A 26,905-nucleotide genomic window follows, 5' to 3' on the forward strand; every position below is an offset into this window, starting at 1 on the left:
GGGTCATGATGGGCATTCTTGACAAGCTGCAGGCAGTATAGATGTGAGCCGTGGAAAGCCGGTGGAAGCCCTTCGGAAGCCGGACAAGATCGGAGCTTGGACTGAAGAATGAAAGAAGGGTATATCAAGGGGGTCTGCCCTAGTTGTTGGAGAGTATTTGTCCTCTTCCATTTTCTCCCTTGTCCGTCGTGACACAACCCATAACTTCACCTTTACCTGCCAGAGCTTGCCACACGAGTCCAGCTCGCATCAAACACCTACCACGTGCGCTGCACTTAACCCCCCCCCCTGCCTCTTAAATCCTGGCAGTCCTCTAACCACAGCCCACCAGACAGGTTTACAACCCACGTCTGTCTGGTACATACGGTGACCCTATCTTTGTTCCGAAGATGAGGAAGAAGACATGACCCCGCTGGCTCGGGGCCCTTTCGATGGTGTCCTATCCGACAATGATCAAGCAAAGCAAGATGCAAGCAGCGCGGTCACGAACATGATCCGGCTGTCGCAGTGAGATAACAGTGCATCTAACATCTTCAGAGAGGTAACTATCTGAAGACTGAAGTGCATGGGCCGGTGCCAGTCTGGTGTACTGTCGTCGCGTTTCTCCCCCTCCCTCTTGGTCTACTGAGGGTCAGTCACACACAGGGGAGAGAACCGACAACAGCACCCGGATTCGGCTGAGATTATACGGCTGAACTTGATCTGGATAATACCAGCGAAAGGATCATGCCTTCTTCTTCCCCTTCTCCCTAATCCTACGTGGACATAGCCTAACTTTCCTAGGTACCTACCTCTTAACTCGACATGGCTCCCGCGGCTGTCTCTCCTACCCAGAAGCCTGCCCAGCTGGCCGTTGCCCCCGGCCTGAAGAAGCCCTTCAACGGCCAGGACGTTGCGGTCGAGCATGACGGCACGCTGAGCAAGCCCCTGGCCGACATGCTCGGCAACTGGGAGCACTTTACCTTTGCGCCGATCCGCGAGAGCACCGTTTCGCGGGCCATGACTCGGCGGTGTATGTCCCACGCACCGTAATAGACGTTAAATGACGCCTACTGACTCCCTCAAGACTTCACCGACCTGGATACCTACGCGGAATCCGACATCGTGATCATCGGCGCAGGCTCCTGCGGTCTATCCGCGGCATACACCCTCGCCAAGCTGCGGCCCGACCTGCGCATCGCCATTGTCGAGGCGGGAGTTGCCCCCGGCGGCGGTGCGTGGCTGGGCGGCCAGCTCTTTAGCGCGATGGTGATGCGCAAGCCAGCCGACGCATTCCTGCGCGAGGTGGGCGTGCCGTACGAAGATGAGGGCGACTACGTGGTGGTCAAGCACGCGGCGCTGTTCACGAGCACCGTGCTGAGCAAGGTGCTGGCGATGCCGAACGTCAAGATGTTCAATGCGACTGCGGTCGAGGATTTGATTACTCGTACAGATGCCGAGACCGGCGAGGTGAGGGTCGCAGGTGTGGTGGTCAACTGGACGCTCGTGTCGATGCACCACCATGACCAGAGCTGCATGGACCCGAACACGATTAATGCGCCGGTGATTATCTCGACGACTGGCCATGATGGTAAGTTATCTGCGTAGTTTTTGGATGTCAAAAAAAAAGCAAAGACTGACAAGTTTACAGGCCCCTTTGGCGCCTTTTCGGTCAAGCGCCTGGTCAGCATGAAACAGATCGAGCAGCTTGAGGGCATGCGCGGTCTGGACATGCAGCGCGCTGAGGACGCCATTGTCAAGAACACCCGCGAGATTGTGCCCGGTCTAATCGTCGGCGGCATGGAGTTATCCGAGATCGACGGTGCCAACCGCATGGGTAGGCTCTTTTGTGTTCCTGTGCAACCTACCCGGGTCGGAAAGCTGACTTTTGTTTGCTATAGGCCCGACGTTCGGCGCTATGGCGCTGAGCGGTGTCAAGGCTGCCGAGGAGGCGCTCCGCGTGTTTGAGCTGCGCAAGAAGCAGAACGCTCTGTGATTGCCTGTCTTCCGGCTCGATTTCGGTGGCATTTGTTTTTTCACTTTTATGTTCTCATGAAGTAGCATTGTTGTTCCCAGATTGACCAGGATGAATCGAACCTTGTATTCCCGTTTTAAGAGAACATTATTCCATCGTGTGCTCTGTGTGTCGTAAAAAGTCAGCCAACGCTAGCCTCTCAAAACGATGGACTCACCAGATGCCGCTATCTTAGTATCACCAGCCCAACATATTATTTCCCAGAACCATGGATCAGCATTCTCGTCTATCCAAGTCATCAGACACTCATCCCCTACTCAACCTCCTTCCCAACTGCTTCCAACGCCCTAACCAACCCCTCAACAGTCCCCCTCCTCGTCTGTGCATTCACCACAACCCTAAAGAAGCTTCCCTTCTCCCCCGGCGCATAATCAACCATGTACCCCCTCTTCACTAGCCCCTCGACCATCTTCCGCGTGCGCTGGGTATTTGCCTCTTTATCCTCGCTCAGCGAGCCACCAGGGGCATGGTAGAAGCACACCTGAAGACACGGGGGAGGGTTCGTCGAGACGAGGACAAAGTCCGGATGCTTGTCGATCAGGTCGGCCAGGTGAGCGGCCACGTCGAAGGCATGATCGATCTGCGTCGCGAAGCCAGAGGCACCGTGGTAGACCCAGCTGAGGTAGAGCTTGAGCGAGTCGGCGCGACGACCACACTGCAGGGTCAGGTCGGCCAGGTCCCAGACCTCCGGGGGCTCAGGGTCGGAAAAGACGGCAGCCGCTGGTGATGAGGTGCCATTTGCCTGTGCCTGAGCATCGGGGCCGTGGAAGAGGTAGCCTGCTGGCAGGGTATTCGCCTTGTGGAAGATGGCCATGTCCGGACCGAGCAGGAACGAGCATGTGACCGGGACGTTGAGCATTTTATGCGGGTTCACCGTCAGTGAATTCGCCAGATGCGAGCCGGCCATCTTCCAACGATGTTTTTTCGAGAAGATGGCTGGGCCGCCCCAGCTGGCATCGATGTGCAACCACAGACCAAACTCACGGCACACAGCCGCAATCTCCTCGAAGGGATCGTACGACCCCAGAACCGTGGTGCCGGCTGTGGCATTGACGTACAGCGGGGTCTTGCCCTCCTCCCGAGCACGCACAACCAGTTCGCGCAGGGCTACCGGGTTCATGCGACCAGTTTTGTCAACGGGGACAGTCCAAACGGCAGCAGAGCCCATTCCGCAGATGATAGCCGCTTTCTCAACCGAGTAGTGGCCGTGCTGGCTAGTGAAGAGCACGAAGCGGCTGGAAGCACCGGCATTGCCGTTGATCTTGCATTCTGGGTACAGCGTGTTGCGTGCAATGACCAGTGAGGTGAGATTCGACGAGCTACCTCCTTGGCACGTGACACCGCCAGCACGGGGACCCGTGAAGCCAAATAGGCCGGCCAGGGTCTTGGCCGTGTGCTTCTCGATGACGGTGAGGGCGGGAGAGACTTGGTAGACGTGAACCTGTCTGGGTTAGGCGAGTCGATGAGTGAGCGAGAGGGTGGCTTACATTGGTGTTGAGCACACCCAGGAGAAGCTCGGAGACCACACCGACCTGTTTATGGAGTCAGCCGGTTGTGAGTGATGAGATGCTGTCACGGGATACCTACAGGATTGGTGCTGGCATAGAGCTTATCCATGAAGCCCTGATCCCAGGTGTTCACACTATACTTGAGTACCTGTTGGATGGCATCCAGCAGACCCCCAGCGCCACGGCCCTCTCCCGCAGGCAAAGAGAGGGCCATCTCCTGGGCAAGGTCCTCGGGCTTCCGGTAGTCGACGAGGGTATTCTCGACAACGCCATTGGCGTTAGGAAGCAGCTCACCGACAGCCCGGGATGGCACAGCCTCATCGGCCGCCCGGATGAAGGGGATGATCAGGGCTTTGACGGCATCGAGGAGCTAAAAAAGGGGGGGGGGAGTTAGCCATCACTCTGTACAACCTTGGCGATCAAAGGGCTTTTTTTCACTGACCCGGTCAACCTCATCGGCCCTATTCAGAGCCTTCGTCCCGTTGGTGATAGTCATGTTGATGTTGACTTAGCAATGACAACCCACACAGCGATCTGGGGAAGTGGTCGAAGAGCAACGGTCGGGAGCCGGGGCGTGGAGTCATCAGTCAGAAGAGGGATGGATTTTGCAGCGAGGCCCGGCTCCATTCGGCGTCCGATCCCGCAACGCTTGCAGCCGGGGGCTTAGCCACACCCAGGCCGCCCTGGCCAACAAGGTTTATCATGCTTTCGCAGCACGTCAGCCCGGCGTCCGGTGGGATGGGCCCCACTGCCGTCACAGCCGAGCAGACGGAAATGGCGCAACCCGGCAGCATGGTGCCCTGAACTGTGCGACCACGGAGACAGGATCCCCCCTGGCCGCGAGAGGGGAAGCAGAGCCACTCCAGTTGGTGCGGCTGGCCAGAATGACCTCATCGCGAGCCAATGCAATTGCGTTCAGATGGTTGTCCCAGCCGTGTGGTGTTGTCCTAAGGGAGAGACGCTGTGGGGGTGGAATTATTTTCGTAAGCGCAAGCGAGAAGTGTGAGATGCGATCCAAAAGCTGAAGATTTCGGGGTCGAGTCGATGCCTTCGAGTCGATATCGGAGGTCATGGCCATGCATTTTTGCTTTTTCTCGCATGAGAATCCCGTTGAACCAACATATCGATTTTCTTCTTTTTCCCTGGTCCCTCTCCCACTTTATTCTTCCTGGCTTCGGTCAGATCCCTCTTCAACAAACGCATCGTCATCAAGGATCGGCAGAGCCACACTCAAACAAACTTCACAGCCAATGTCGGCAAAAGCACGTGGAGGAGGGGATGGTGGAGTCGAGGTCCTGGACGATGAGGAAAAAGAAAAAAATTTGGCTTTGGGTCCTGGGCCCTGGCCCTGGAAATTTCCCCGCGTTCCAATTCTCTCATGAGTGGGGGGCACCAGGCCCCCGGAACGGTGATCGCCTGCTTATCGAGATGAGGCCATACAATGCTTTATTTTTATCTTTGATTGTGGACGAGCTTGCATGAACCGCAGGTCGTCGGGCACTCCGATCTCGAGATGCTGCGGTTATCCGCAGTCAAGACTATGCGCTGTTGCTGTTGTTGTCGTCGACGTCTTTGTTTTGCATTTTGCTTCTTCCGGCTTGCGTGTTAGGCAATTGGCGTGGGGAAGTTGAGACAAATTGCGGGTGTGATGAGATGTGATGATGGATGGACAGACAGACTTTGAGTTGGCGAGCCACTCAAATCGCTCTCCCAGAGCCGTGGGAAGCAGAGTGACCTTGCCAAGCCACAGGGCTAGGACAGGGGGGTTCCATCGGTTTGGCACAATGACTGGTCCACGGTTTGGCCCAGACCCCAGGGTTCAGCCAGCGTTGGCTCCAAGTTGGTCAGGGTTAGCAGCGGCGCTAGAACCCCGGCAGAAATTCCGTGCAAGGATTGGCGAGCTTGACCACTGAGCTTGGGAAATCCATCCGTTGTACATCGGACGATTTCTTTTCCTTCTGCTCCTCGATTCATTTTGTCCCCTGCTCTGACGTCCAGGAGAGACAATAAAGTTTTGTAGATCGAGAGTGGAGGAGCTGAAAGCTCTGCTGGTAGGTTGTTCGGATGGACGGGCTCTACCTGGCGTAAAATCATCAGCATTGCTGGCAACAGGTACAGCTGTTCACCAGCAGCATGCTTGACATCAGTTAGCGTGAAAAATCAGCAAAACAAGATCAACAAGGCGCGAAAATAAAGCAGCATAGACCAGGTGACAGCCAACCGGAAAAGCAAGCGGAAGACGGGCGCCATGGTGGCATTGCGGCATTGACTGGCTCTGGGGCCTCTGGCTTCCAGCTCTGTGACCCCTGTACGTTGCATCTGCAAGTCAACCGCTGGTCCTCTTCCAGGCGGGCGGTCTTGGTGACTTGGTCTCGCTAGCGCAAAATCGGTCCCTAGCCTCTGGACTTTTTACGTCCTGAGCTCCCGCCGCCTTTTGTCCTTCTGTTCTCCCTTAGATTCTTGAAGGTCCAAACACTTCTCGACTCAGCTGCTGTGTTTTGTTGTCGTCTATTCCTCTGCGTCTGCTGCTCTGTGCGCGCTACTATCGGCATTCCATTTCTGCTACTGCCGGCTTTGAAGAGTCTTGTTTACCACTCCGTCCAGCCCCACACTGCGCGGCTCATCCCCAACCTCGCGCAACATCTGACCGACCATTTGACCGACAACGCAACTGCGCAACACAACAATATATTCGACGAATCTCGGTTTCCTCATTCAAACGCGCTCTTGCTCCTAGCTATCCAGCGAATTTCTTTTTTAAATATCATCCTAAAATCGTCCTACCTAGCTGCGAATGCGACACCACCGCCTGACCGACTCCCACCGCTACCGCACTTCCCCTAGCAACAGCAAACACACCCACCAAAAACACCCCTCGCATTCGTCGTCAGGCACAACCACAGCCGCAGCCATGAAAAAGCTCCACTCCCCCACAAACTCCATTTCCTCTCCTCCCCCGGCCTCCGACCAGCCGCCGATCCCGATCAGCATCACTATCTGCGGCGACGGCGGTTGCGGCAAGTCCTCCATCACCCTGCGTCTGGTCCGCTCGCAATGGACGTCCGAGTACGACCCGACCATCGAAGACTCCTACTCAACAACCCGCCGCATCGACGGCGTGGTATACCACCTTTCCATCACCGACACCGCCGGCCAGGAAGAGTACCGCGGGATGTGGGCGTCCTCCTCCAACCTCTCGGCCGACGCGTTCCTGCTCGTCTACGACATCACCTCCCGCGCGTCGCTCGACGCCCTCGAGTACTTCAACGAGCTGATCGACATGGAGGCCGAGACGCGAGCGGACAACGCTGCGCGCGCAAGGAAGGCCGGCATCTTCCCCACCGTGCCGAGCTATCCCGACGCCAGTTCGCCCCAGTCCGGGGGTAAGACCGTGCCGCCCGTGAAGATGGTGGCCGGAAACAAGTGTGACCTGTCTGCGCAACGCGAGGTCCCCGCTGCCGTGGGACTGGAATGGGCGCGCCGCAGGGGCTGTGGGTTCATGGAGACTAGCGCCAAGCTCGAGGTTAACATCGAAGAGACCTTTGCGCTGCTTGTTCGTAGGGTTGAGGAAGCGAGGAGAATTGCTGCTGCCGAGGCTGCGGCCACTGCTGCTGGCGTGAAGGGCGGGCTGGCGACTCATGGTGTCACTAAGCCGCTTACTCCGCTGCCTCCTCCGGGCGATGATGAGCGGGAGGATAACAATGAGAAGAAGAGAAAGCCCCGCAAGGGAGGCCTTTTGCGTTGGCTGCGCTGCTGGTAAGGCGTACTGGTTTGGTCTTTTTATGGGGAAGGCAAGGGTGGGCCCCCCGGGGGGGGGGGAGGGGAAAGGGGGAAAGTGGAAACTGGCAACTGAGCCGCCAGCTGGAGTCCCCCAGGCGCGAGATACCACATTTGTTTGTTTATTTGTCGGTTTATTTGCTGGCTTGAGAGATTAGGGGCTCGATCTGGTCTGTGTGGGCTGAGTACGGGATCTTGGGGGAACGTGATACCACCTATACCACAGGCATTGGCGTTTGGCTGGGTCCGGTAAAGACGGGTATGGGATAATGATGGTGACGGTCAGAATGGGTGATGTAGAGTTATGTAGATCGGGAATCAAGGGCATACATCAGCTGATATATGATATTTAATCGTAATGCGGCATTAGGTCAAATACCTTCAATCTTCAGATGAACCCTTCGCGTGTCCCCGTACCTTTCGTGATATAACCCACCGATTAGCCGTTCTTCCAGCTCCAGCCGTCTAACCCAAACTCCGCACGTCTAGCTCACCTCAGTTCGCCCCCTGCTTCTCAACCCAATCCCGCCACTTCTTGAACTCCGCATATTCCAGCTTATTCTTCTTTCCCTGATACCTCACCACCTTCATCTCCACTTCCTGCCATTTATCCTTCCTCCCTCCCCAGCCCGCCTTCCTCATCAAGCTCACCACAGTCTCCTCCTTCGTCCAGCCCTGCTCAACCGCCACGTCCGGCAGATATGTCGCGCCGTACCGGCGGCCCCGGTCGACAAACGAGATCCTCAACCCATGCTTGCCCAGCTCCCAGTCGAACGCATCTGCCGCATCCTCAAAGTCTGTCAGCAGCGTCACGGCAACCTGTAGATGCGGCAGCTCTGCCTTCGAGATTGGATTGAACCGCGTGTCCTCCAGCGCCGAGATCAGCGCGTAGTCCGACAGGCCCTGGTCGAGCGGCTGCGCCTCGAATGTGCCGATACAGCCGCGCAGCGTCCACCCGTAACGTGGGTGGTTGATGTTCCAGGTGACGAAGAGGGGTGATTCGGTGACTTCGTCCTCCTTCTCTTCGTCTTCGTCTGAGGCTGGTGCTGGGGTTGTTGAGACAGAGGTGGCTGGGGTTGAAGAATCCAGGGAGAGCGTGCTGTTAGAGGCAGAGGAAGATGAGGATGAGGAGGACTCTTCGGCCAGACGACGGAGAGCCGGAGCCTGTTTTGTTGCTTTCTCGGAACTGCTGGCTTCGGCTTCATTCGCGCGGACGTACTCGGCCCATGACTTTTGGATTTCGGCGAGGGTCAGGGGCTTGCGCTTCTCCAGGTGAGCCGCGAGGGACTCGAAGCAGCAGAGGCAGTGCGGAATGGTGGCCATGTCGATGGTGAGATCGGGTTGCCCGGGTCGTGCCGCCGGCCGTGATGAGATGAGTGGTGAGAGTGATCACGAGAGCGTAGGTATGAACTCAGTGACAGAGGGAGGTGAGATGGACGTCCGTGTCAAAGATTGTCAAAACGTCGAAATGGCAGAAATGAGTGCGGCGCGACTCGAGGCAACCCCGTGGGGTGAAGGATGAATGAGTTGAGGGGGTTGATGAGGGGGTTGGAAGGTGCTGGACGAGTCACGACTCGTCGGATGGGAGTAAAAGAGGGCCTGGGACGGTGTCTGGGTGGGGTTGCGCAGCTGACAGCTGCCAGGCGGCAGCGGGCATCCGAAGCCATCAAGGGTCCATCGCTGCAGGGCGTGGCCTTAGCAGGGCAGCGGTTATTCGATAAGCCTTATCAATCAGCTTTGCCCCACTCGCCGTTTGGAGGTGGGGCTATAGTTGTGGATCTAGGAACTTTCATCACGACAGCTAAGGTCGTTCCACCTTCGTCGTCGCGTTCTCTGTCGTGGAATTTTGGTTTCTCCGATCCAGTTGATCTGCCCCGGATTCATTTCCTGCCTGAGTCCTGGCCAGGCTTCAATTCGAAAGAATAGGCTTCAATTCGAAAGAATAGCCTTCAATGCCTCCGGCTCTGCCAGCTGTCGACAGTTGCGACAGGCCGTTACAAGCTCCGTGTTTCAGGACACGAAAGCGCGCCAAAAGAAACAGACATCGTCGAGGTTCTAGACTCCATCGCTGCCAGCCCTAACTAGCCCTGCCCATGATTCAGATGCACTCGCAAAAGGCTGCGACGCAGACTCGGGATCCCCTCCCCGACTTCTCTGACAGTCAAGAGCCGGATTTGCTCATTCCGAGCGTTTGCTGAAGCCCCAAGTGCCCTGGCATGCAGCCGTTTCCAATGCGACCCCTCGCCCGTGGGGACTTCGCCGGTTTCACCCCCCTGTATCGAAAACCTTAGATCTCCCATCTGAGATGCCCAGATTCCCATCCCCGTGCGATTAAACACAGTTTAGCCTCCTCCACTCGCACTCGGGGTGTCCATCTGATGGTAACATGCCACCAAGCTTAACGCCTTGATGGCTGAGTAACATCAGCTGCTGCAGGCTCTTGGTTTTGTTGACATATGGATCGGCCAAGCTCAGAAGTCGATGCAAGGTTGGACGTCGCTGACTTGCGCCATGCTCGACGTCTCAGATATATCATCAATGTCGGTTCAACAAAGGCAGGTGTCAAGCCGATGTTTCCCCTGATCCAGCTCGGAAGAGCCCCAAGGCCGCGTAGGAAGCGCTTGGTGGCGTTGCTGCGGTTGGACGGCAGCACAGCTCCCGACATGGGATATCTGAAACGCATGTCGTCCGTCAGTCATCACGGATCCTGATCGCCAGCTTGCCACTCGGCGTACAAATACCAGTGCCTATTAGATCGTCCCATCCTCCTCCCTTCTCTTCTCAACCAATACCGTCTGTTTCCAGCCGTCTTGCCCTTTGTCTTCTCTTTGTCCTGTCGCCGGCCGACGTTATCATTTGTTCATCTGCTTCTTCATTATCTAAGTCGTAATACCAATCCTTTAAACTGCCAAAATGAAGTTCTTCGCTGCTGTCCTTGCTTTTGCCGCTGTGGCAGTTGCTTACCCCTCGGTGCCTGAGCATAATGGTGGGTTCTTCTCTGGTTAATATTACAGACAACACTGGTGCTGACCTTCTTGCAGCTCCCGTCAAGCGCCAGAACATCGTCACCAATATTGACGTCTCCGTCCCGGCCATGACCGACTCCCAAGGGAACGTTGTTCCGTTCGACGCCACTAAGGTGTACCTGGCCGCGAAGGCAAATGGTCTTTAAGTCTTTAAGACAATATCTGGATCTTTCATTTCGTACATCACAAAAGAGAACCCCTTACGATACCCACGTCGAACAACGGGCGACGCTGCCATAGGCAAGGAGGAACAGGTGGACAGAGAGCAAAGTATTGGGCATGGTTTTCGTTTACGACATAGTGAATGGGTAAATTGAACATTTGACAGCATAATCTACTTCTAATCAAGACCTGGTCACGGTTTTTGGTTCGAGAGCTGTCCTCATTCCGGGTGTTTTTTTGTGCTTGTCCATGGTCCATATTTAACCCTAACCCTTTAAATAACACAGCCCTCCAATCACCATCATTGAGCAGATAACAGCTGATCTTGACTTTTTTTTCTAGTCCTCTCAATTCACGCAGAGGAAACTGACAAAAGGGCTCCATATTTCACCAGATATTTAGATGAAGTATGATGTAGAACCTAACCTCGCGGGCTGCGAAGAAGTCGACCCGGAAGCTTTCTTCAGCTGTCGACCAAGCCTCATCGCACAACACACCAAATTTGGGAGAATAAAGCCACTGAAGGGCAACGCCCAGATTTAAGCACACTATTAGCGAGACCGAGCCGCAGCTCAACCCGCAGCTTGTCAAGCGATCCTTGGGTCCAGCCGCAAGAACCCCACACAAGCGAGCATGCATCCCACAGCGATGTTGCGTCCCAAAAAGGAAAAATGGGGGCGGTTGGGCTGAGTGTGCCCGCTTCGTGGTCCCGGGATCCCAGCTTGCTCGATGAGGGAATGAGCAAAAGAGTGGATGAAGGGGAGGAGAAGGCAAGGCTTGCTCGTACTGAGTACTGATAGGTAGAGACGGGATTTGCGGCGTTGCGCCGCACGTTGGTGCCCATTCAGCTCCCAAGCCGTTTGAAAATGACCGCATCCCAGCATCAAGTGTCCTGGAATCCTTTGCCTCCAGTTGCGCCTTTCGTGCTTTCGAGCGTATCTCTCTAGGGCTAGGGACCATCTGCTGGTCACCCGTTGCGCGTGAGGTGAACATCCCTCCGGATGCCTCGGCGCGCGCCCTACATTCATAGAGAGTGCATGCATTGAGCTGGATGACAGTATGGCGACCCCCGCAGCTATCGACCTTGACCAGGTTCTGTATGCACGCGCAAGATGGCGCAAGACGATTCTGATCCCGCTATGGACCTTCCAGATGCTCGTGTTGCTATGTCTCATGGGCCTCTTTGCCTACCGTCTGGCTGAGACTTTTGACAACTGGGAGCAGGAGATCGCAGAAGGCAAGGTTCCCGTCGTTGAGGTTGTGTACGTTTCCCCTCCTCTGTCCCATGATGATGATGATGATGAACCGACCAGCTAATGCCTCACAGATGGGAAGCCACAAACGTAGGCTTCAACACGATTGCCCTCATCCTCAACATCATCGAAATATCGCGCAAAGCCACCGAGTGCCTGACCCCCTTCCTCATGGTCTGCACGCACATCCTCAAGTTAACCCTATCCTTCGCCGTGCTCGCCCTCGACATCGTCGCCGTCAGGGAGAAGATGGATAATCACTACTCCACCATCGGCCTCTCCCTGGACTGCGGCCTGCTGGCAGCCACCCTGTCCTCCTTCGTCTACGCCGTGCACACATACCGCCGCCTACTCAAATACGAAGACTACCACCTCACCGCCAACGCGCGCCAGCAGTTATACGGCCAGCTGGCTGAAGATCGCAGCTCCACACAACTCGGGGGCAGGCGAGTATCAAAATTTTACAACCGGACCTACACTACCGAGTACCACGAGGACTACGCCGACTCCTTCTACACGCGCACCGAATACCCCTCGCAACTATCCCGGGTCTCCCGGCAGTCTTTGACATACTCCCCTTACTCCTCCTCCATCCCCCAACAAGCCCCCGACCCCGTGCCCCCCCCGTCCCTGACAGGCGAGGAACTCAAACGCCAAATCGACCGTGCGCTAGGAAGCGAATTTGGCTGGGACAGCAACACGGCCGCTGCGGCTGCCGCAGTCGCCATCGCGACACGTGAAGTCAGCCCGACCAGCAGCGACGGGCAACTGCCGCCGACGCCGAGCACGACCACGGCAGTGACAGCTACAACAACCGGTGGCACACCCGGCACAACGTCAGTGATGATTCCGACGCCGACGTCATCGGTTGCGCCGTCAATAGCCGCTGCTGGTGCGGCCTCTGGCAGTAGGAGGAGGTCTGGAAGCGTTGTAGTTGGGAGCGGGATGGCGCCGGTTAGGCATGTGCATTCGGAGAGTGTGGATGATGGGGGGGTGAGGGTGGATAAAAGTAAGAGTGCGGAGGTTGTTTTTGACCGGGGTCAGGAAGGGGGGGAAGTGAGTGAGGTGTAGAAGGTGGGAGATCATGGTTTTGGGGGGTTATTGTGTGCTCGTATTGGGATATGAGGTTTTGGATGGGGCTCATTGGGCAGGTTATGGTTGGATATTTGATGGGTAGTTGCATGGTGGACGACAATCGATGGGACTGTATTAACTCGGGTGATGAAGAGATATAGTGACGAATATCAGGGACGAATGAGGTGATGAGATATCTGAACAGGAACGTTTGTTTATTGAAGTGATATGTGACTTCATGGATGTATACCGGGACATAGCAATATACGAATATACGTTTTCTCTTCAACAGGGCGCTTTGGCCCTGTCCCTGGATGGTGTGGCTGAAAACGCACATCAAAGTCGGTTCTAAGAGGGGGCGATCGGCTATCACAACTTGTGTCGGACAGCCTCCGAATGAAATCTTGATTGACGCTGATAACGATGCTTGATTAGGTTGATACCGATTAAAAAAAGAAAAAAAAAAAGAAAGCACCCTTGAACGGGCTGCCTTTCGTACACTATGAGTCTACTCGTCTTATAGGAAGAAACCCTAGGTTGCCCGAGAATCGCCTGCTCCTTACGCCATCCGCTCTCAAAGCCATGCAGTGTACTGACTCAGCCAGCTCCGAGTCTAGTCCAATCCAACGCCTCATAATGCGTAACCGGTCTACGACCCCCTCTACGAACTCTCATCCCTCGGACTCCTCCCATTCCGATACTCCCACAACCGACTCAACTGCTTGACCTTCAGCCTCCTATCCGCACCCCCCAACTCATCATCGTCATCATAAACGATAACCTCCCCCTCCATGAATTTATTCCCCTCGCTCTCATCCAATCCCACGGGCACGCCATTTTCATCCCTTAACAACTTCCCCGTAACAGGGTCCTTCTGCAGCGGGAACATCCCATCCAGGTAGTGCTGCACGAGGAGGTGACCTGGCCTGGGATGAATAAATACGCGGCCGAGGAAGCGAGGTCTTGTAACGAGGTCGGCCTTTTGTGCATTGAGGGGGGTACTTTCTGTTGGGCTGGTGATGGGTGTCGGCATGACGAAGCGAAGGATGCCCCAGAGCGCGACGAAATCGAGGGTGTGGGCGTAATGCTCGATGTGGGAGATCGCGCGGCCGGAGGGGTGCATCTGGCAGGGCATGTGGTTGCGGATCGGGGAGGAGGGGGAATGGCTGGGGGAATGGGGATGGCCGAAGGTTTGGTCCTGCGCGGCCAGGCAGCGATGCGGGTTGTTGAAGTGGTTGGCTGCATTGCCGAAGGAGTAGACTTCGAGCTTGGCGAGCAGGTCTTGTGGGAGCTCTTGCAGAAGCCAGTCGAGGATCAGACTGCCTTCGATGGCGCCCTGAGAGTGGAGGATGAAGATGATCTTGTGGTAGCGCTGGTCGTAGAGGGTCTGCTTGATGATGCGGTAGCCGACGCGCACATCTCGAGTCGCGTAGCCCCAGTTGCGTTGGACCAGGCATTCCAGGATGTCGAAAATCATGCCAGAGCTGAAGGGTCAGCATTTGAAGGTTTTCTCGGAGGCTTATGGGGCTTACGTTTTGTTGTGAATGCCAATTACTGGCCGCTTGAAGGTCACTGCCAGACGGTTAAGGTTCATTTGCATCCAATGAGATCCAACAGACACTCCGTTGATGTAGATCCACCGCTCGCCTGCATGCTCCGGTCTCTCAGGCGCATATTTCTCTTCGCTTCGATACTCCACGCCTTCGCCGTTGAGCAGGCTAGCAACCCCCTTGTTCACTAACAGAACTCCAGTAATCACCAACCCCGCAACCCACACAGGCACAGCGACGAGAAACGGCAGGCCCAAGAGGAACGCCGACTGCAGCACTATCAGCACGGCATGGATGCCCACACACCACAAGTTCTCCTTCGTGGGCGAAAGCTCGCTCAACTCCTCGGAATCGGCCGGCACCAGAGGCCAGAGCACGTAGGGCAGCGACCACAGATAGCGGAAGAAGTAGTACGCGTCTGACAATATCAGCCGCCACGGCATGTCCGTATAGCTGTAAGTGACGGCAGTAGTGCCGCCAGGCTGGGACGCAAGGAAGCGTGTTGGCTCTAGCCGAGTGGTGTCTGCCATGTTGGCGGCGTGAGGGAGTCGTTCTCAGTTGTGATAAGGGATGGCGGGCTCGGGTCGGGACGACATGTGAGATTCCCGGATAGATTGACCACGCGAGTGTCAGGGCGGCCAAGATCTGCCTCTATATAGGTGAATAATCCCCCACCCATGGCGGATTGAAGTCCCAGCTGGCGCTTGCATGGCGGTTCTCTGGACGGTTTGAAAAGTCAGCAGGCACTTTTGTGCGTGGCTTGGCAGGTGTGAGCAAGACAAAGGAGGGAGGAGGAAACGCCGTCGTGATTGGTCCTTCTCAGCGTCGGTCAAGTCACGCAAGGAAACGGTTGTAACAGGAACCGTGTTATTGGAAACCGGGAACGGCTGCAACGTTCCAGAAACCGGGCAGTTGGTTGCGGGACACAGAGGGCAACTGACACAGCCTGGATGTTACCAAAGCTCTATCCGGCTTTACATGACCCGGGAATTTTTACACTTGGTCGATTTGGGGTTCAAATTTGCCCGCATATCACTGGCATGTGGTATCAAGATTTAGGCAACCGCCGGCTTTGGTCCAAGATCTTGTCAAAGATCGAGATGGATGATTGGATATCCCTAAGAGCACTATGTACTATGCCTGGTTGATCTTATTGAAATTGTAGAAACGACTAGACAGTATTTATTTCAACTTGAAGGGCGACATATGGGAAGTAAAGGATTCGGTCACACGGTTGAGTGACAAGTTGAAGTCAGAGTTATGTCGGCCTTGATCTTGATTTAATCGAGATCGACCCCTCGGAAGAAACGATGGGTCGTCTGATGTTGTGGGTTAGGGTTTTGTATGCATGTTGGAGCCCCACATTGCCCCACACGGGGCATGGCATCAGATAAGATAAGACGGACATTTTTGCTGGACCTCTTCCGTGCCTTCGACCCCCAACTGCACCTCTTTCGACATCAACACATTGACTGCGCATTATGGGTAAAAACAGGAAATCCAAGCGGCAATTGATCCGTGACGAGAAGCGCGCCAAGAAGCGCGAGCGTGAGCTTGCCGAGGAGGAAGAGCGTCAGGCAAAGCGCCAGCGCCGCGCTGAGCGTGACAACGCCGAAAACACCTACGATCCCAACGCTGATTATATTCCGCTCGACGATGACTTCGACTCCAGCAATGGCCCGCGCGGTGCGGGCAACTTCCAGCGCGAGTTCTTTGGTATGCTCGGGGATCAGGAACAGGAATACTTCCGCCACGCCGACGAGATGCTCGAGCTGAACGACTTCCCCACGCCCGAAGACCGTGCTCTCTTTCTGCAGAATGTGTACCGCGAAGCCCGCGGAAAAGAGCTAAAGCTCGCCAGCAGCCAGTCATGCTCGCGCCTGATGGAGCGCCTGATTCTCCTGTCGTCCACGGCCCAGAAAAAGCGGTTGTTTGGCGCCTTTGCTGGCCACTTCATGACTCTCATCACCCATCGCTTCGCCAGCCACTGCTGCGAGAAGCTGTTCCTCATGAGTGCCCCGGTCGTCACCCAGGAGTTGAGCGGATCTGAGGAAGCCAATGGCGACGTGGAGATGACCGATGCTGAGGATCCTGCGGAAGTGACCGAAGCGATGAAGACGTCCATGGAGGACTTGTTCCTGCTCACCCTCGACGAGCTGGAAGAACATCTGTCCTTCCTGCTCTCCGATCGCTATGGCTCGCACGCCCTCCGAGTGTTGTTAGTTGTGCTCTCAGGCCGCCCCCTCGACCAAGCAGGCACCAAATCCTTGCTGCAGAGCAAAAACAAAGAGCACGTCACAGTCGAAGGTGCTGCCGCTAGTCTTAGCGAGCTTACATCGCAGCCTAGGCCGGTGCCGGCATCTTTCACTGCGGCCATCGAGAAAATTATTGCCGATTCAACCGCTTCCATGGATGCGACCGCGCTCCGCGTTCTGGCAAAGCACCCGACCGGCAACCCCACATTGCAGCTTCTGCTAGAGCTGGAGCTGACCTTGCTTCTCAAGTACAAGAAGGGGAAGAAGGACGGGGATAAGGATGCGGATGAGCAGAACAATCGGCCATCGCTTCTTGAACGGCTATTACCAGGCGCGCCAGCATCGCTCAGCGATGAAAAGTCCCAAGCATGTGAGTTTGTCAACGGCATGATCTATGATCCGATCGGATCGCGTCTCCTCGAGACTCTCATCGCCCATTGTCCGGGCAAAGTCTTTAAAGGTCTCAACCATCACGTCTTCGGGCCACGCATCCAGAGCTTCTTGCGCAACGACATCGCGTCGTACCCGGCCATCAAGGTGCTCACACGCCTGGGCAAGGATGACCTCGTCAGCGCGGTCGAAAAATGTTTGCCAGAAATTCCTACCTATCTCGAACGAGGCCGTCTGAATGTCATTAAGACGTTCTTTGAGAGGTGCCACGTTCGCGGCGCTACCGCTGAACTTTCTACACTCCTGCAGGCTCTCACAAAAGCCTGCGGCAACGACTGGAAGCACATTGTGCCGAAATTATGTCTACTCGATGAGCCAGAGCCCAGCCATCAGGAAGACAAAAAGTTCCAACAACCCGACGCAAAGAACCGCAACGCGCTCATCACTCACGGCAGTCAGATCGTCTCTACTCTCCTCTCTATCCCCGGCCAGCCGTCTAAGGCCATCCAAACTTCCCTCCTCTCCCTCAACCCCGAGCATCTCCTTCGCCTTGCTACTTCCTGCCCGGCCTCCGCAGCCATCCTTTCCAAGGCTCTGTCTACCCCGGCACAAATAGCCCATTTCCACAAGCTTCTCGTCGCCAACCTCGTCCCGAACATCTTCGACATCGCCACATCCTCTTCCCATAGCAGCGCCATCGTCAACGCCATCATCTCCACGCCTTCCCGCGTTACCGTGGACGAGACCCAGCAGGAACAGCAGCAAGCGAACAAGAAGGGCAACAACAGCAACAAGAAGGACAGTAACAGCACGCCTGCTGTCCCCATCGTGCCGTTCCACCTCAAAGAAAACATCATGGCGCAGCTGGAGCGACGCCAAGGCGAGCTGCGGTCTACCTGGCTGGGACGGAACGTTTGGCGCACGTGGCGGGGTGATATATGGAGTCATAGGCGGCCTGAATGGGTGCGCTGGGCGAAGGAGACGGACCCGGAAGATGCGAGGGTGGCGGCTGTGCCGAAAAAGAAGGAGGTTGTGGAGGAGGGGAAGGGTAAGGAGAAGGGGAAGGCGAAGGAAAAGAGGGACAAAGTCCAATCGGGAGAAAAGGAGCGGGAAAAGAAGAAGAAGAGTGACGAACGGAAGAAGTCCACGGACACGAGGGACGGAGAGGAGAAGCAGGCTAATGATGAAGACCGGAAGAAGAGAGAAAAGGACAAGAAAAAGGAGAAGAAATCCTCTGGTTAGCAGAAAGTCCTCGCAGAACTCGCTGGTCAACCAACTGTGTGATGGAATAACCAGCGTATATCAAAAGCATTGAGGTACTATGCCGCACAATCGTTCCATTAAGAGCGGGCAGTTGACAGTGCTTTGTGAGACATACGGAGCTGTGTCGCATAAGACAACCAGACATATGTACGGAATGCGGCTCTCCATTAGTAATACTTATACCTAGGTACCTTGATGGGCCGCGCATCACTATGAACTCATAGAAGATAAAAGATTTGTTCCAGATCGGCCAACCTTCGCAGTTCAGATTCCTTGCCCCTACTGTGAGTAGGAAGCTGGCGCAAGGCAGCTGCAGCTTTCCGCACTGTGAGAGAGCCAGTCCCTGATCAGAACTTAGAGGGATGTTGCCCCGCATAAGTGATGATCCACTCTTGTGACCAGGCCAACTGATCTGCCCTTGGTCTTCTGAGCACGTGGACGTTACAACCTGTTTGACCAATTAACGGGGCGATATATACTTAATTGAGATAACAGCTTAGTTGTTTCAACCCATCACTTACCTCTCTGAGGCGAGCTTAAGTAAATTAATCAAACGCCCACATGTGGTAGCATTGTAGCGGAGCCCATCCTCAGTGCAGCCGTCTAAGCTATGGCGCTGATACCGGCCCGCATCCCTGGATGACACAATCTGAAGGATACCCCATTGCTGTATCGGCTATCTGTCGTTTCTTGTCGCCAAAACAACAATCTTCTGGTTGCGTAATCAAGCTCATTGTCATGTGTTAGGAGCTTCGCCCGTAATATTTTCCGAGGGTACAGTTGGTATAGAGCTACTATACATGGACCGCGTTTTGAGCCACTCGCTGCAAAGCTCACATTTAACCCTCGCCCGTTACGGCTAGACACCCGGTCCAAAGCAATACTCCAGACTCTTTTAGCAGCGTTTGGTCTATTGCGAACAGATGCTTGTCTAAGTAGCTGTCAAGAGTATCTGAGCAAGGCCAGGCCACGACGTCGCTATTTCAGGCGACACAGCCCAAAACGAAGACACCGAAAGATCAGACGCACCCTGGAGTAAGATTTAAAAAAGCTTGGCTGAAAATTTTTTTTCAAAGGATATATTTCCGATTCGTCAAACATCTTCTTGGCGTCACATCCGAACGGTTCGGATGCTGGCTGATCTACATACGGACCGGGAATGTGGAACGCCAAGAAGTAATCCCAAACCACGTAAAACTAGAACCTCCGGGCATTACACTAAAAACACATTTACATTGACTGGTATCACGCTCCACGGTATCTATCCGCAAATGATGGAAACCTTCTGCACGAATGAACAGGTTCATAATTGACTAAAGAGGTGTCAAGAATTTACCATATCCAAAATAGAGTTTGCTTCTAGGTGTAGTCCAAATCCTCGACGATGTACACACATAGTCTTCTCTCACGTGCCAGTTGGTCTGTCCGTCGTAAAGGGGAAACTATCCATGTAGAGGATTTCCAGCTTTTTGTGAATAGATACGGTATCTTTTTGTAGGCCACTAACTGTCCGCAGTATTGGCATCCAAAGGCAAAGCGCGATGCAGCAGATCATCAACTCACCATGTGGAACAGTGTTAGCGGTTGATCGCAAAAGGAGGGAGGGAGGGGGGTAAATGTTGTCCATAGGAGAACCAGTAATCTTCCCAAGTGACCATGCCAGGGTGCTCCTCTTTATTTAACAAAGTACACCGCCTTGATGAACATGTCCTCTCCTTCGAAGTAACACTACTCTTCTTTTGCCGGTCGTTGTCTCAAGTGTTGAAAACCTCTACCTTCATCTCTCTTATCAGCTTTGCCCATCCCAACCGATAACTAACTGCAGACATTGGAAGAAATTCTTGAGGATAGCAGGTATGCGTTCACTTCCGTACGGAAGACTGGCCAACGCATTATGGCACAGATTTCGGTCGCGCTGCCTTCCCTCTCTCAACTCTCAGTCTTTTTACTATTTGGCACCATGTTTATTGCCTGATACAACAAGTCAGCTAGCTGGAGAATACCCTAAACAGGGATCCCACACCCATATTCCCATCGGAGTAATCTGCCAAAATGGGTCGCTCTGGATATGAAATGACAGAATTTACCTTCCGTCTCTAACATAAGCAACTGGGGCGACGCAAGCTCTGCAATCTGCTGCCACTACTAAGGTTACTCAGAAAGTTCAAGATCTTACTGCATCTTGAGCCATGCTCATAGTGACTGTTCATACTGATCACTTTTACGATACCCCTGAAAGTCAGGTCAGTACCTGTCATGATCAGAAGGTTGCCTTTAGTATAGTCTGACGCTGTGTTCGACGTCCAGTTAAGAGCGGTGCAATCGTCCCGTTTCTTTCTGACTTCCTCTGTTTTCTTACTTTACCTTTTTTCTGCCCCCCACCCCCCCCCCTCCTCTCTCTCGCTTGTGTCATTTTTGTTCTTCTTTTAAATGTTTGGTCATGCATTCATACCATGAGGCATTATGTAAGGGAACCTAGGTTATATGTTTATTACACAAGGCTAGAGTTCATTCGTACAATCCTGTCAAAGAAGGTGCATACTCTACTTACCTGTGAGATGAACTTAAAGTTTGGCTTTTAGCATAGGGCCAACAATAGACTCTACAATCACTTATTGTTCAACTAGGTTCTTTTTTCTCGTCTGACTGCACAACACCATACATCGATGTATACTCATAGGGACACCGCTGATGAAAGACCTTTATTGGACGATTAACTGCATACAATAGGAGGAGATATCGACGCCAATGTTCCATTGTCCTTCAACCATGAACCACCCGCCTGGTTCCTCCCTGTGACGTATTAGCAAGGAACTAGATCCTAGGCCCTGGGATGCAGGAGCAATATGTATCCCTTATGGGCACCACAGTGCTTCAGGTGTTCAGTGCAATGCACTCTAGATTCTCTCGCGCACTTGTTTTGCCAGCATCACTTCTTGGGATAATCTTGACTGAAATGGAACCTGTCCACTGGGTTTCAGTTCCTCTCACATTAGAGGCATTTCAGCTACTTGGAACATGGCATGTTGCCGGCCACCACAGAGAACTTTGTGGCTTGCAGAGTCTGAGGTCAAATGACCCCGTTCGGGGCAATGATCGGGACACTCCACTGCATAGGGGACTTCCCGGAGTTTCTTGCCTTCTGCGGGCATTGCAGTCCTCATCCAGGTGGGGAGGTCCAGCTGTGACATATAGTATTTCCTCCTCAATCCAGCCATTCCATATCGAAGTCCGACTCCCATCTGTTGGGACGGTTGATGCATGGTTAGGGAAAGAGTAATATGCTGTGTCTGACTCAGAGCCGAAGCTGGCGACGGTAGATCCCAGAGGAGAAGGCAAAAGAGGAGGTTGATGCAGCGTGTCCAGGTTTGAAACTGTCGAGCGCATCTCGAGGTAAGCTTGCTCATCCGGTTTATTTTGCATTCGGGGCCAATGACACCTGTATGAGCTTCAAGGGAGTCCCTATCCATCGTCAGTCCATAACGGCTCTTTGAGACTGTTGCTTGTCGCTGGTCATTTCCTGTCCAAAGGGACGGATAAAGATTGCAGTCAGGATGTCGCTCGGCCGGAGTGTCAGTAATAATTGCAACACGCTTAGTGTCTTTGTTGGAGAGCTGTACCACCTTTCCCCTCCTTCGCCTTATTTTGCTTGCCAGCTGAGAACCGCCGACTCGAGCGGATGCCCGCAGAAGTTCTTGATTTTCCCGAACTTGTCGGTTAGTCCTGCGCCTGTTGCGCGACGGAGAAAGTGGCTCTTCATTGTCAGACACGTCTGGCACATAGGGCTGTTCAGCTGCTTGATTATTATCAAGATTCCAGCCACTTAACTAACGCGAGGGTAATTAGTTAACGCGCATGTGGACGCGCAAACCTGTTTGATGATTGGCCATTCCGCCATAGCCTTACCTTGTGACGATTCTTAGCATAAAAGCCTTACTAGAATCTGAATAACTTGCCATTTACTAAGTTGTCATTTAATAAACTTGCGCATAGAGAGATTGCCAAGTCAACACACTCTCATCAATGTGTTTGCCAAAAATAAGGCAAAAGTTTGGTTTTGGTTTGATAACGATAAATCGGAATTTTACAGCAAAACAATGGCAACATTTGTGGGTCGAGCTGGCCGGGAACAGTACCCGAGCGGCGGTCCCCACTTTCCCGTTTCATACCATTGGCTGCCCCGGGTGTAAAATACCCATTCCGTAAACTTGCCCTCCGTTTTTTCGCTGATTTTTTCCTTCAAGTAAACAGCACACAGCCCATGACTGTGCCTCGGCAACAGCGGCTTCCAAAAGGGACCCTTTGAATGTTTTGAGCTGTCTTATCAACTTTAACTTCTTGGCAAAAATATAAGTCGGTCCTGGATATAGGTGGATAAAGGCCAGGGCCATCTGACCACCCAATGTTGCAAGGTCGATATCTGACCTCGTGCAGCTATCCGTGAAACCCATTATCAAGGAGACTGCTGCGCAGTTTAGCTACGGTAGTTTTTAATATTAAGGAGACAGTCTTGTAGTGAGTATCGGGATATGAGTCAGTACGTGTAGCCGAGGCAATGACAACGGATGATAGAGCGTAGCAAGGTCTTTCATCACCATGATCGGCGCCAAGAGAGAGCCGGAGACTGCATTGTTAGCTTCTTGGAGCTCAAAAAGGTAGCGGATCAGTCCCCTGACCTCTGCGTTGCGCTTGCCAGGTATGTAGCACACCTGGTGGGAAGTGAGGGTGCTCCCTTCATCCTACACATCTAATACCACCTAGTTTTCTCCTTCCCAACCTCGTAACAGGCCACGTTAAACATGAAAAGGCGAAATTCTCTGGAAGACAAGACGTCGTAAAAAGTCGGGCTCGGCTAGTTTGTGGTGATAAACGAAGAGCCACAAGCCATGAGCAAAACCGAATGCCGAGAAAGACGATATAAGGGTAAAAATGTCGAAAAATGGCCTGTTCAGGCCGATGTCTCCTCTAAAAATAGAGAACTCCAAAATTGCCTATGACAAGTTTGCGGTGTTTTCGGAACAACTCCCGAAGGAGTCCTCACAAGACCAGGCGGAGCTGTTCAAATCGATGACCAAGTAGGTGAACTACATATATTCGACGGAGCTCAAGCACAACTTGCACAAAAGCCGGGACAATCTCTTACGTCTCCTTAATGACTTCCAGGATGTCCTTGACAAACTCCTCTGTCGTGGAATCAACCTGCCTGACGGCACGAGTCCCGTCTACAGATGATGGGATTACATGTTAAATAAGATCGAATGCCGGCACTGAGCAGGCATCCATGCTGAAATCATGGACTCGTTCTATGCATCCTTCAGCAAGAATTGGATTTACTAAGAGGGGCCTCAGCCCTCCTGCACCGATGAGCGTAAAATCATGATTTTGCCACTGAAAACAAACATAACAACGACATAGTGGTTGGGACGCGTATTTTCGTCCATGGTGGGCTAGGGCATCTCAAGTAGGTACAGCTTCTAGGAGGTAGTCCGCACAACACTCCGTATTGGTTGCTGTTATCGTGTATTCGGGTCTGCAGTGACCCCGGGAAGGGGGGGGGGGAGGGGCCCTAAAAGGAATGCACGCGTCGAACGTCCGAAGTAGTCTTCAATAAGAGTTGATCCGTGCTCATGTCTGCTTTACCGGATCAGTGCCCACATGTGCTGGTCAGCACAACTCCGAGCACCTATCCTTTGACGTCCTCGACAGGGGTGGTGATCTCATGGATCAGATGGAGGTGCATATTATCCTCAATAATAGCGTAGCATTGAGATCTGCCTGTTACTGCAGAATTCTAAGTCTGCCCAGTCTCAGTTTCAGATACATCTACGAGCGCTTTTTGCTCCTTTCCCCTGCTCCCTCGCGATCAGAAACTTTGTCCGTTTCGTCAGTCACAGCCAGTACAAAGCATCTTCGTCACTAACTGCTTCGCATCCGACTCTAATTCGATAATTTTGGTAAGACGCACCTCAACCAATCGTCTTTCCATTCCTGAACCCTCTAAACCTGCGCCGTGACTACTTCCGTGGCAACCACGATTTCGCTTCTCCCGGCAGCCGATATAGCCTCTGATCTCTTGTCCTCTTCCTTCGACCCTCCCTCACCCTTAACATCCCCTCCTCCCTCAATACCATCGAAATCGACCAGAGCAGCCCACGAATCATTACTCGGCGTCGCGGTTCCCGCCCCTACTCCCTTCGGCGAAGCCACAACCGACCGAGGGGTCTTCTCCCTACCAGCCTCCTTATTTTCCCAATGAAATGACGACAGATTCTTTGGCAAGCCATCAACGCCATCCCCATTCCCAGCACTACCCCCAGGCGCATCATCGAACGAGAATGCATCCAAAAACCCCCCAAAATCGCACGCCCCAGCCCCGTGACACTTCCCATCTGCCCCTCCTGCACTCCCTGCATCGCTTCCTTCGCGCTGCTGCTGTGGCGGTTGGCCGTTGCTGTTGTTGCTATTTTCGAGATCTCCCGTCCCGCTGCCAAACTGCAACAATTCGCGAGCCATGGCGGCAGCGGCAGCGTCGTCCCACCATTGCGGCGAGGAAGAGTCCGTGTTGGAGATGAGCGACGGCTGAAGGGACTGCATGCAGGGCCCGCCTGCTGGATCAGGGGAGAAGGTGTAGGCTGTGGCTGGGACCGTGGTGTCGAGGGAGGCGAGGTTAGGACTGGCAAGGACAGCGCTGACAAGGCTGGCTAGGACGTCGGAGTCGGAGAGATTCATGCTTAGAGGGAGGTTGTTGGAGGATGGGGCCTGGTCTTGGGAGTTTTGCTCGCCGCTTCTGGGCTCAGCTGGGGGGACGCCCGAGGCAGGTAACTCCCCTCCCGCAGAAGCATCCCACACGAGAAGAGACGGGTCGGTTGGAGGGAGTAGTTCTAGTCCTGGCACCATGCTTGCGCTGAGTGTGGGATTGAGGTCTGTTGCGGGGTTGGTCTCGCTGAGAATGCCGGCGACTGTCCAGCGGCGAGGTGCTGAGGCGGTGGATCCCTGAGACGAGTCGGCAATCTTGGAGCTGGACTGCGAGGTGGCCGATGATGAGGTCAAGGCTGAAGTGGAAGAGGCCGACGCTGATCCCGAGACCGTGTTAGAGTTAACGCTGGCTCTCCGAGAGCTCGGCCGCGCGGTAGGCGATACAGGACGCGACTGAGGGGTCGGCGCAAGGGGGTATGCAGTAGGAAGAGTCGCTGCCGTGGACCCCTGGGTACTTTGCTGGCTTAGCTGCGGCATAACCGCCGCGGCAGCAGCTTGATGCAGCCGATGATGGTGATGAAATCCCAAGGACTGCTGCGGGAGCATCTGTCCGGGCAATCTCCTTGACGAAAGCTGCAAATTTGGGAACTGCTCCGCAAACCGCCTCTCAATCTCCGCATGGTGCGCGATCCTCGCCAAATCAATACCCCCCGTACTGGCTCTACCAGCATACTTCATCCCCGCCACTGTCCCTCCCCCAGCTCCCGCTGACGACGTCGACAGCAGCTCCCCGACCCCAAAATGCGAACCAATCCCCAGTCCTAGCCCTAAAGCGGCAGCCGCCCGAAAGCTCCGCGGCAGGTCATCATCCTCTTCTTCGTACATCTCCTCGCGCATGACAATGTCACGCGAGATCTTGAGGCTCTTGCCAGTACGCTGCTTATGGATCTTGGACGCGCGACGGGCCGAGTGCAGGCGGGCCTCCGGGTCGCGGTCGGTGCGGCGTGAGGCCGCGATGAAGGCGCGCTCGACGTTTTTGAGATTACGCTGGGTCTTGAGGAGGGGGTGAGGCAACGGTAGTCAGCGAGGGTAAATTTGGGGGGAGGCTCACGGGAGGGACATGACGTGCCTTTTTCACAGGGCGGCCAGGGGATTGTTCGGGGTCTTTGGCGTCTGTGTCCATTGTGGTCGAGGCCATTAGGAGCGCTTGACGATTGATGGCGTCGTCTGAGCTGCTTCCGTGAGCTTGGTGGTCGATGAGTGGGACAATTTCAACAAATGTGCACCAGAATCTCGAAACAAGGTCCAATTTATGGATGTTACGTCTATTCTGACTGGTAGCAAGGGAAGTTGAGTGACTGAATGTGACAAACTGATAGCTGGCGTTTCAAATCTATCTGCATTCTCATCGCCGCCGGCTGTGTAATGTTCATTCTGCGAGGGGCAAGTGACGCGACAGCAGGTTGAGATCTCGATCTGGGCCATGTGCCTCCTCTGTTACGTCAGGGGCCCAGTCGCCGCCAGGTAGGAGAGTTCCTCATTTGTGGAGGGGGAACGAGCCATCCATGCAGGCCTTATCGATGGGTTATGGCGCGCAACTTGACGTCGGTTTGGGTAAGCTGTGGAAGATTTGGTCCGTTGGATCACGTAGGTGTTTCCTACGGCGACAATGGCCTTGAAGAAAGGCTGAAGGGGTACAACGGCTGGTGCCATCTAGCGGCTATTGTGGTGCGAGTTCACAGCTGAATTTTGGGCCTTCAAGCTCGTATGCAAAACTGGCCGTTTCAGTCCGGCTCCGGAGCATTTTGCCCGCAATCATACCAAGCAGTTCATGTTTTGCCTTGCCACGAGCCAAGAAGCACGTTTCAGATATTATATCCCGAAACAACAACTACTCGACCCTGTCAATGATGCGATATCCTCGTTTTCAGTCCCTT

General features: G+C 54.2%; 9 protein-coding genes across 9 annotated transcripts; 5 read left to right on the forward strand and 4 right to left on the reverse strand.

The window, feature by feature from the left end:
- Positions 1-804: 804 nt before the first annotated feature.
- Positions 805-1,975, forward strand: CTHT_0017160 (uncharacterized protein; the record flags this gene model as incomplete). Its single annotated transcript, XM_006692155.1, has 4 exons — positions 805-1,012; positions 1,067-1,570; positions 1,631-1,816; positions 1,881-1,975. 4 exons carry the CDS (start codon positions 805-807, stop codon positions 1,973-1,975), a joined length of 993 nt encoding a protein of 330 aa, XP_006692218.1.
- A 292-nt stretch (positions 1,976-2,267) lies between these two features.
- On the reverse strand, positions 2,268-4,018 carry CTHT_0017170 (glutamate decarboxylase-like protein; the record flags this gene model as incomplete). The annotated part of the gene is made up of 4 exons (XM_006692156.1): positions 2,268-3,439; positions 3,519-3,546; positions 3,602-3,892; positions 3,965-4,018. 4 exons carry the CDS (start codon positions 4,016-4,018, stop codon positions 2,268-2,270), a joined length of 1,545 nt encoding a protein of 514 aa, XP_006692219.1.
- Positions 4,019-6,433: 2,415 nt separating this feature from the next.
- Positions 6,434-7,282, forward strand: CTHT_0017180 (uncharacterized protein; the record flags this gene model as incomplete). Its single annotated transcript, XM_006692157.1, has 1 exon — positions 6,434-7,282. The coding sequence occupies one exon, from the start codon at positions 6,434-6,436 to the stop codon at positions 7,280-7,282; it is 849 nt and encodes a 282-aa protein (XP_006692220.1).
- A 512-nt stretch (positions 7,283-7,794) lies between these two features.
- Positions 7,795-8,622, reverse strand: CTHT_0017190 (uncharacterized protein; the record flags this gene model as incomplete). The annotated part of the gene is made up of 1 exon (XM_006692158.1): positions 7,795-8,622. The coding sequence occupies one exon, from the start codon at positions 8,620-8,622 to the stop codon at positions 7,795-7,797; it is 828 nt and encodes a 275-aa protein (XP_006692221.1).
- Positions 8,623-10,212: 1,590 nt separating this feature from the next.
- CTHT_0017200 (uncharacterized protein) lies at positions 10,213-10,471 on the forward strand (the record flags this gene model as incomplete). The annotated part of the gene is made up of 2 exons (XM_006692159.1): positions 10,213-10,285; positions 10,341-10,471. The coding sequence occupies 2 exons, from the start codon at positions 10,213-10,215 to the stop codon at positions 10,469-10,471; spliced, it is 204 nt and encodes a 67-aa protein (XP_006692222.1).
- Positions 10,472-11,546: 1,075 nt separating this feature from the next.
- On the forward strand, positions 11,547-12,811 carry CTHT_0017210 (uncharacterized protein; the record flags this gene model as incomplete). Its single annotated transcript, XM_006692160.1, has 2 exons — positions 11,547-11,749; positions 11,815-12,811. 2 exons carry the CDS (start codon positions 11,547-11,549, stop codon positions 12,809-12,811), a joined length of 1,200 nt encoding a protein of 399 aa, XP_006692223.1.
- A 664-nt stretch (positions 12,812-13,475) lies between these two features.
- Positions 13,476-14,894, reverse strand: CTHT_0017220 (uncharacterized protein; the record flags this gene model as incomplete). Its single annotated transcript, XM_006692161.1, has 2 exons — positions 13,476-14,298; positions 14,347-14,894. 2 exons carry the CDS (start codon positions 14,892-14,894, stop codon positions 13,476-13,478), a joined length of 1,371 nt encoding a protein of 456 aa, XP_006692224.1.
- Positions 14,895-15,845: 951 nt separating this feature from the next.
- Positions 15,846-18,251, forward strand: CTHT_0017230 (uncharacterized protein; the record flags this gene model as incomplete). Its single annotated transcript, XM_006692162.1, has 1 exon — positions 15,846-18,251. One exon carries the CDS (start codon positions 15,846-15,848, stop codon positions 18,249-18,251), a length of 2,406 nt encoding a protein of 801 aa, XP_006692225.1.
- Positions 18,252-24,269: 6,018 nt separating this feature from the next.
- CTHT_0017240 (uncharacterized protein) lies at positions 24,270-26,151 on the reverse strand (the record flags this gene model as incomplete). The annotated part of the gene is made up of 2 exons (XM_006692163.1): positions 24,270-26,021; positions 26,080-26,151. The coding sequence occupies 2 exons, from the start codon at positions 26,149-26,151 to the stop codon at positions 24,270-24,272; spliced, it is 1,824 nt and encodes a 607-aa protein (XP_006692226.1).
- Positions 26,152-26,905: the final 754 nt, after the last annotated feature.

This window comes from Thermochaetoides thermophila (genome assembly GCF_000221225.1).
Source record: "Thermochaetoides thermophila DSM 1495 unplaced genomic scaffold scf7180000011815, whole genome shotgun sequence".
Lineage (NCBI taxonomy): Eukaryota > Fungi > Ascomycota > Sordariomycetes > Sordariales > Chaetomiaceae > Thermochaetoides > Thermochaetoides thermophila.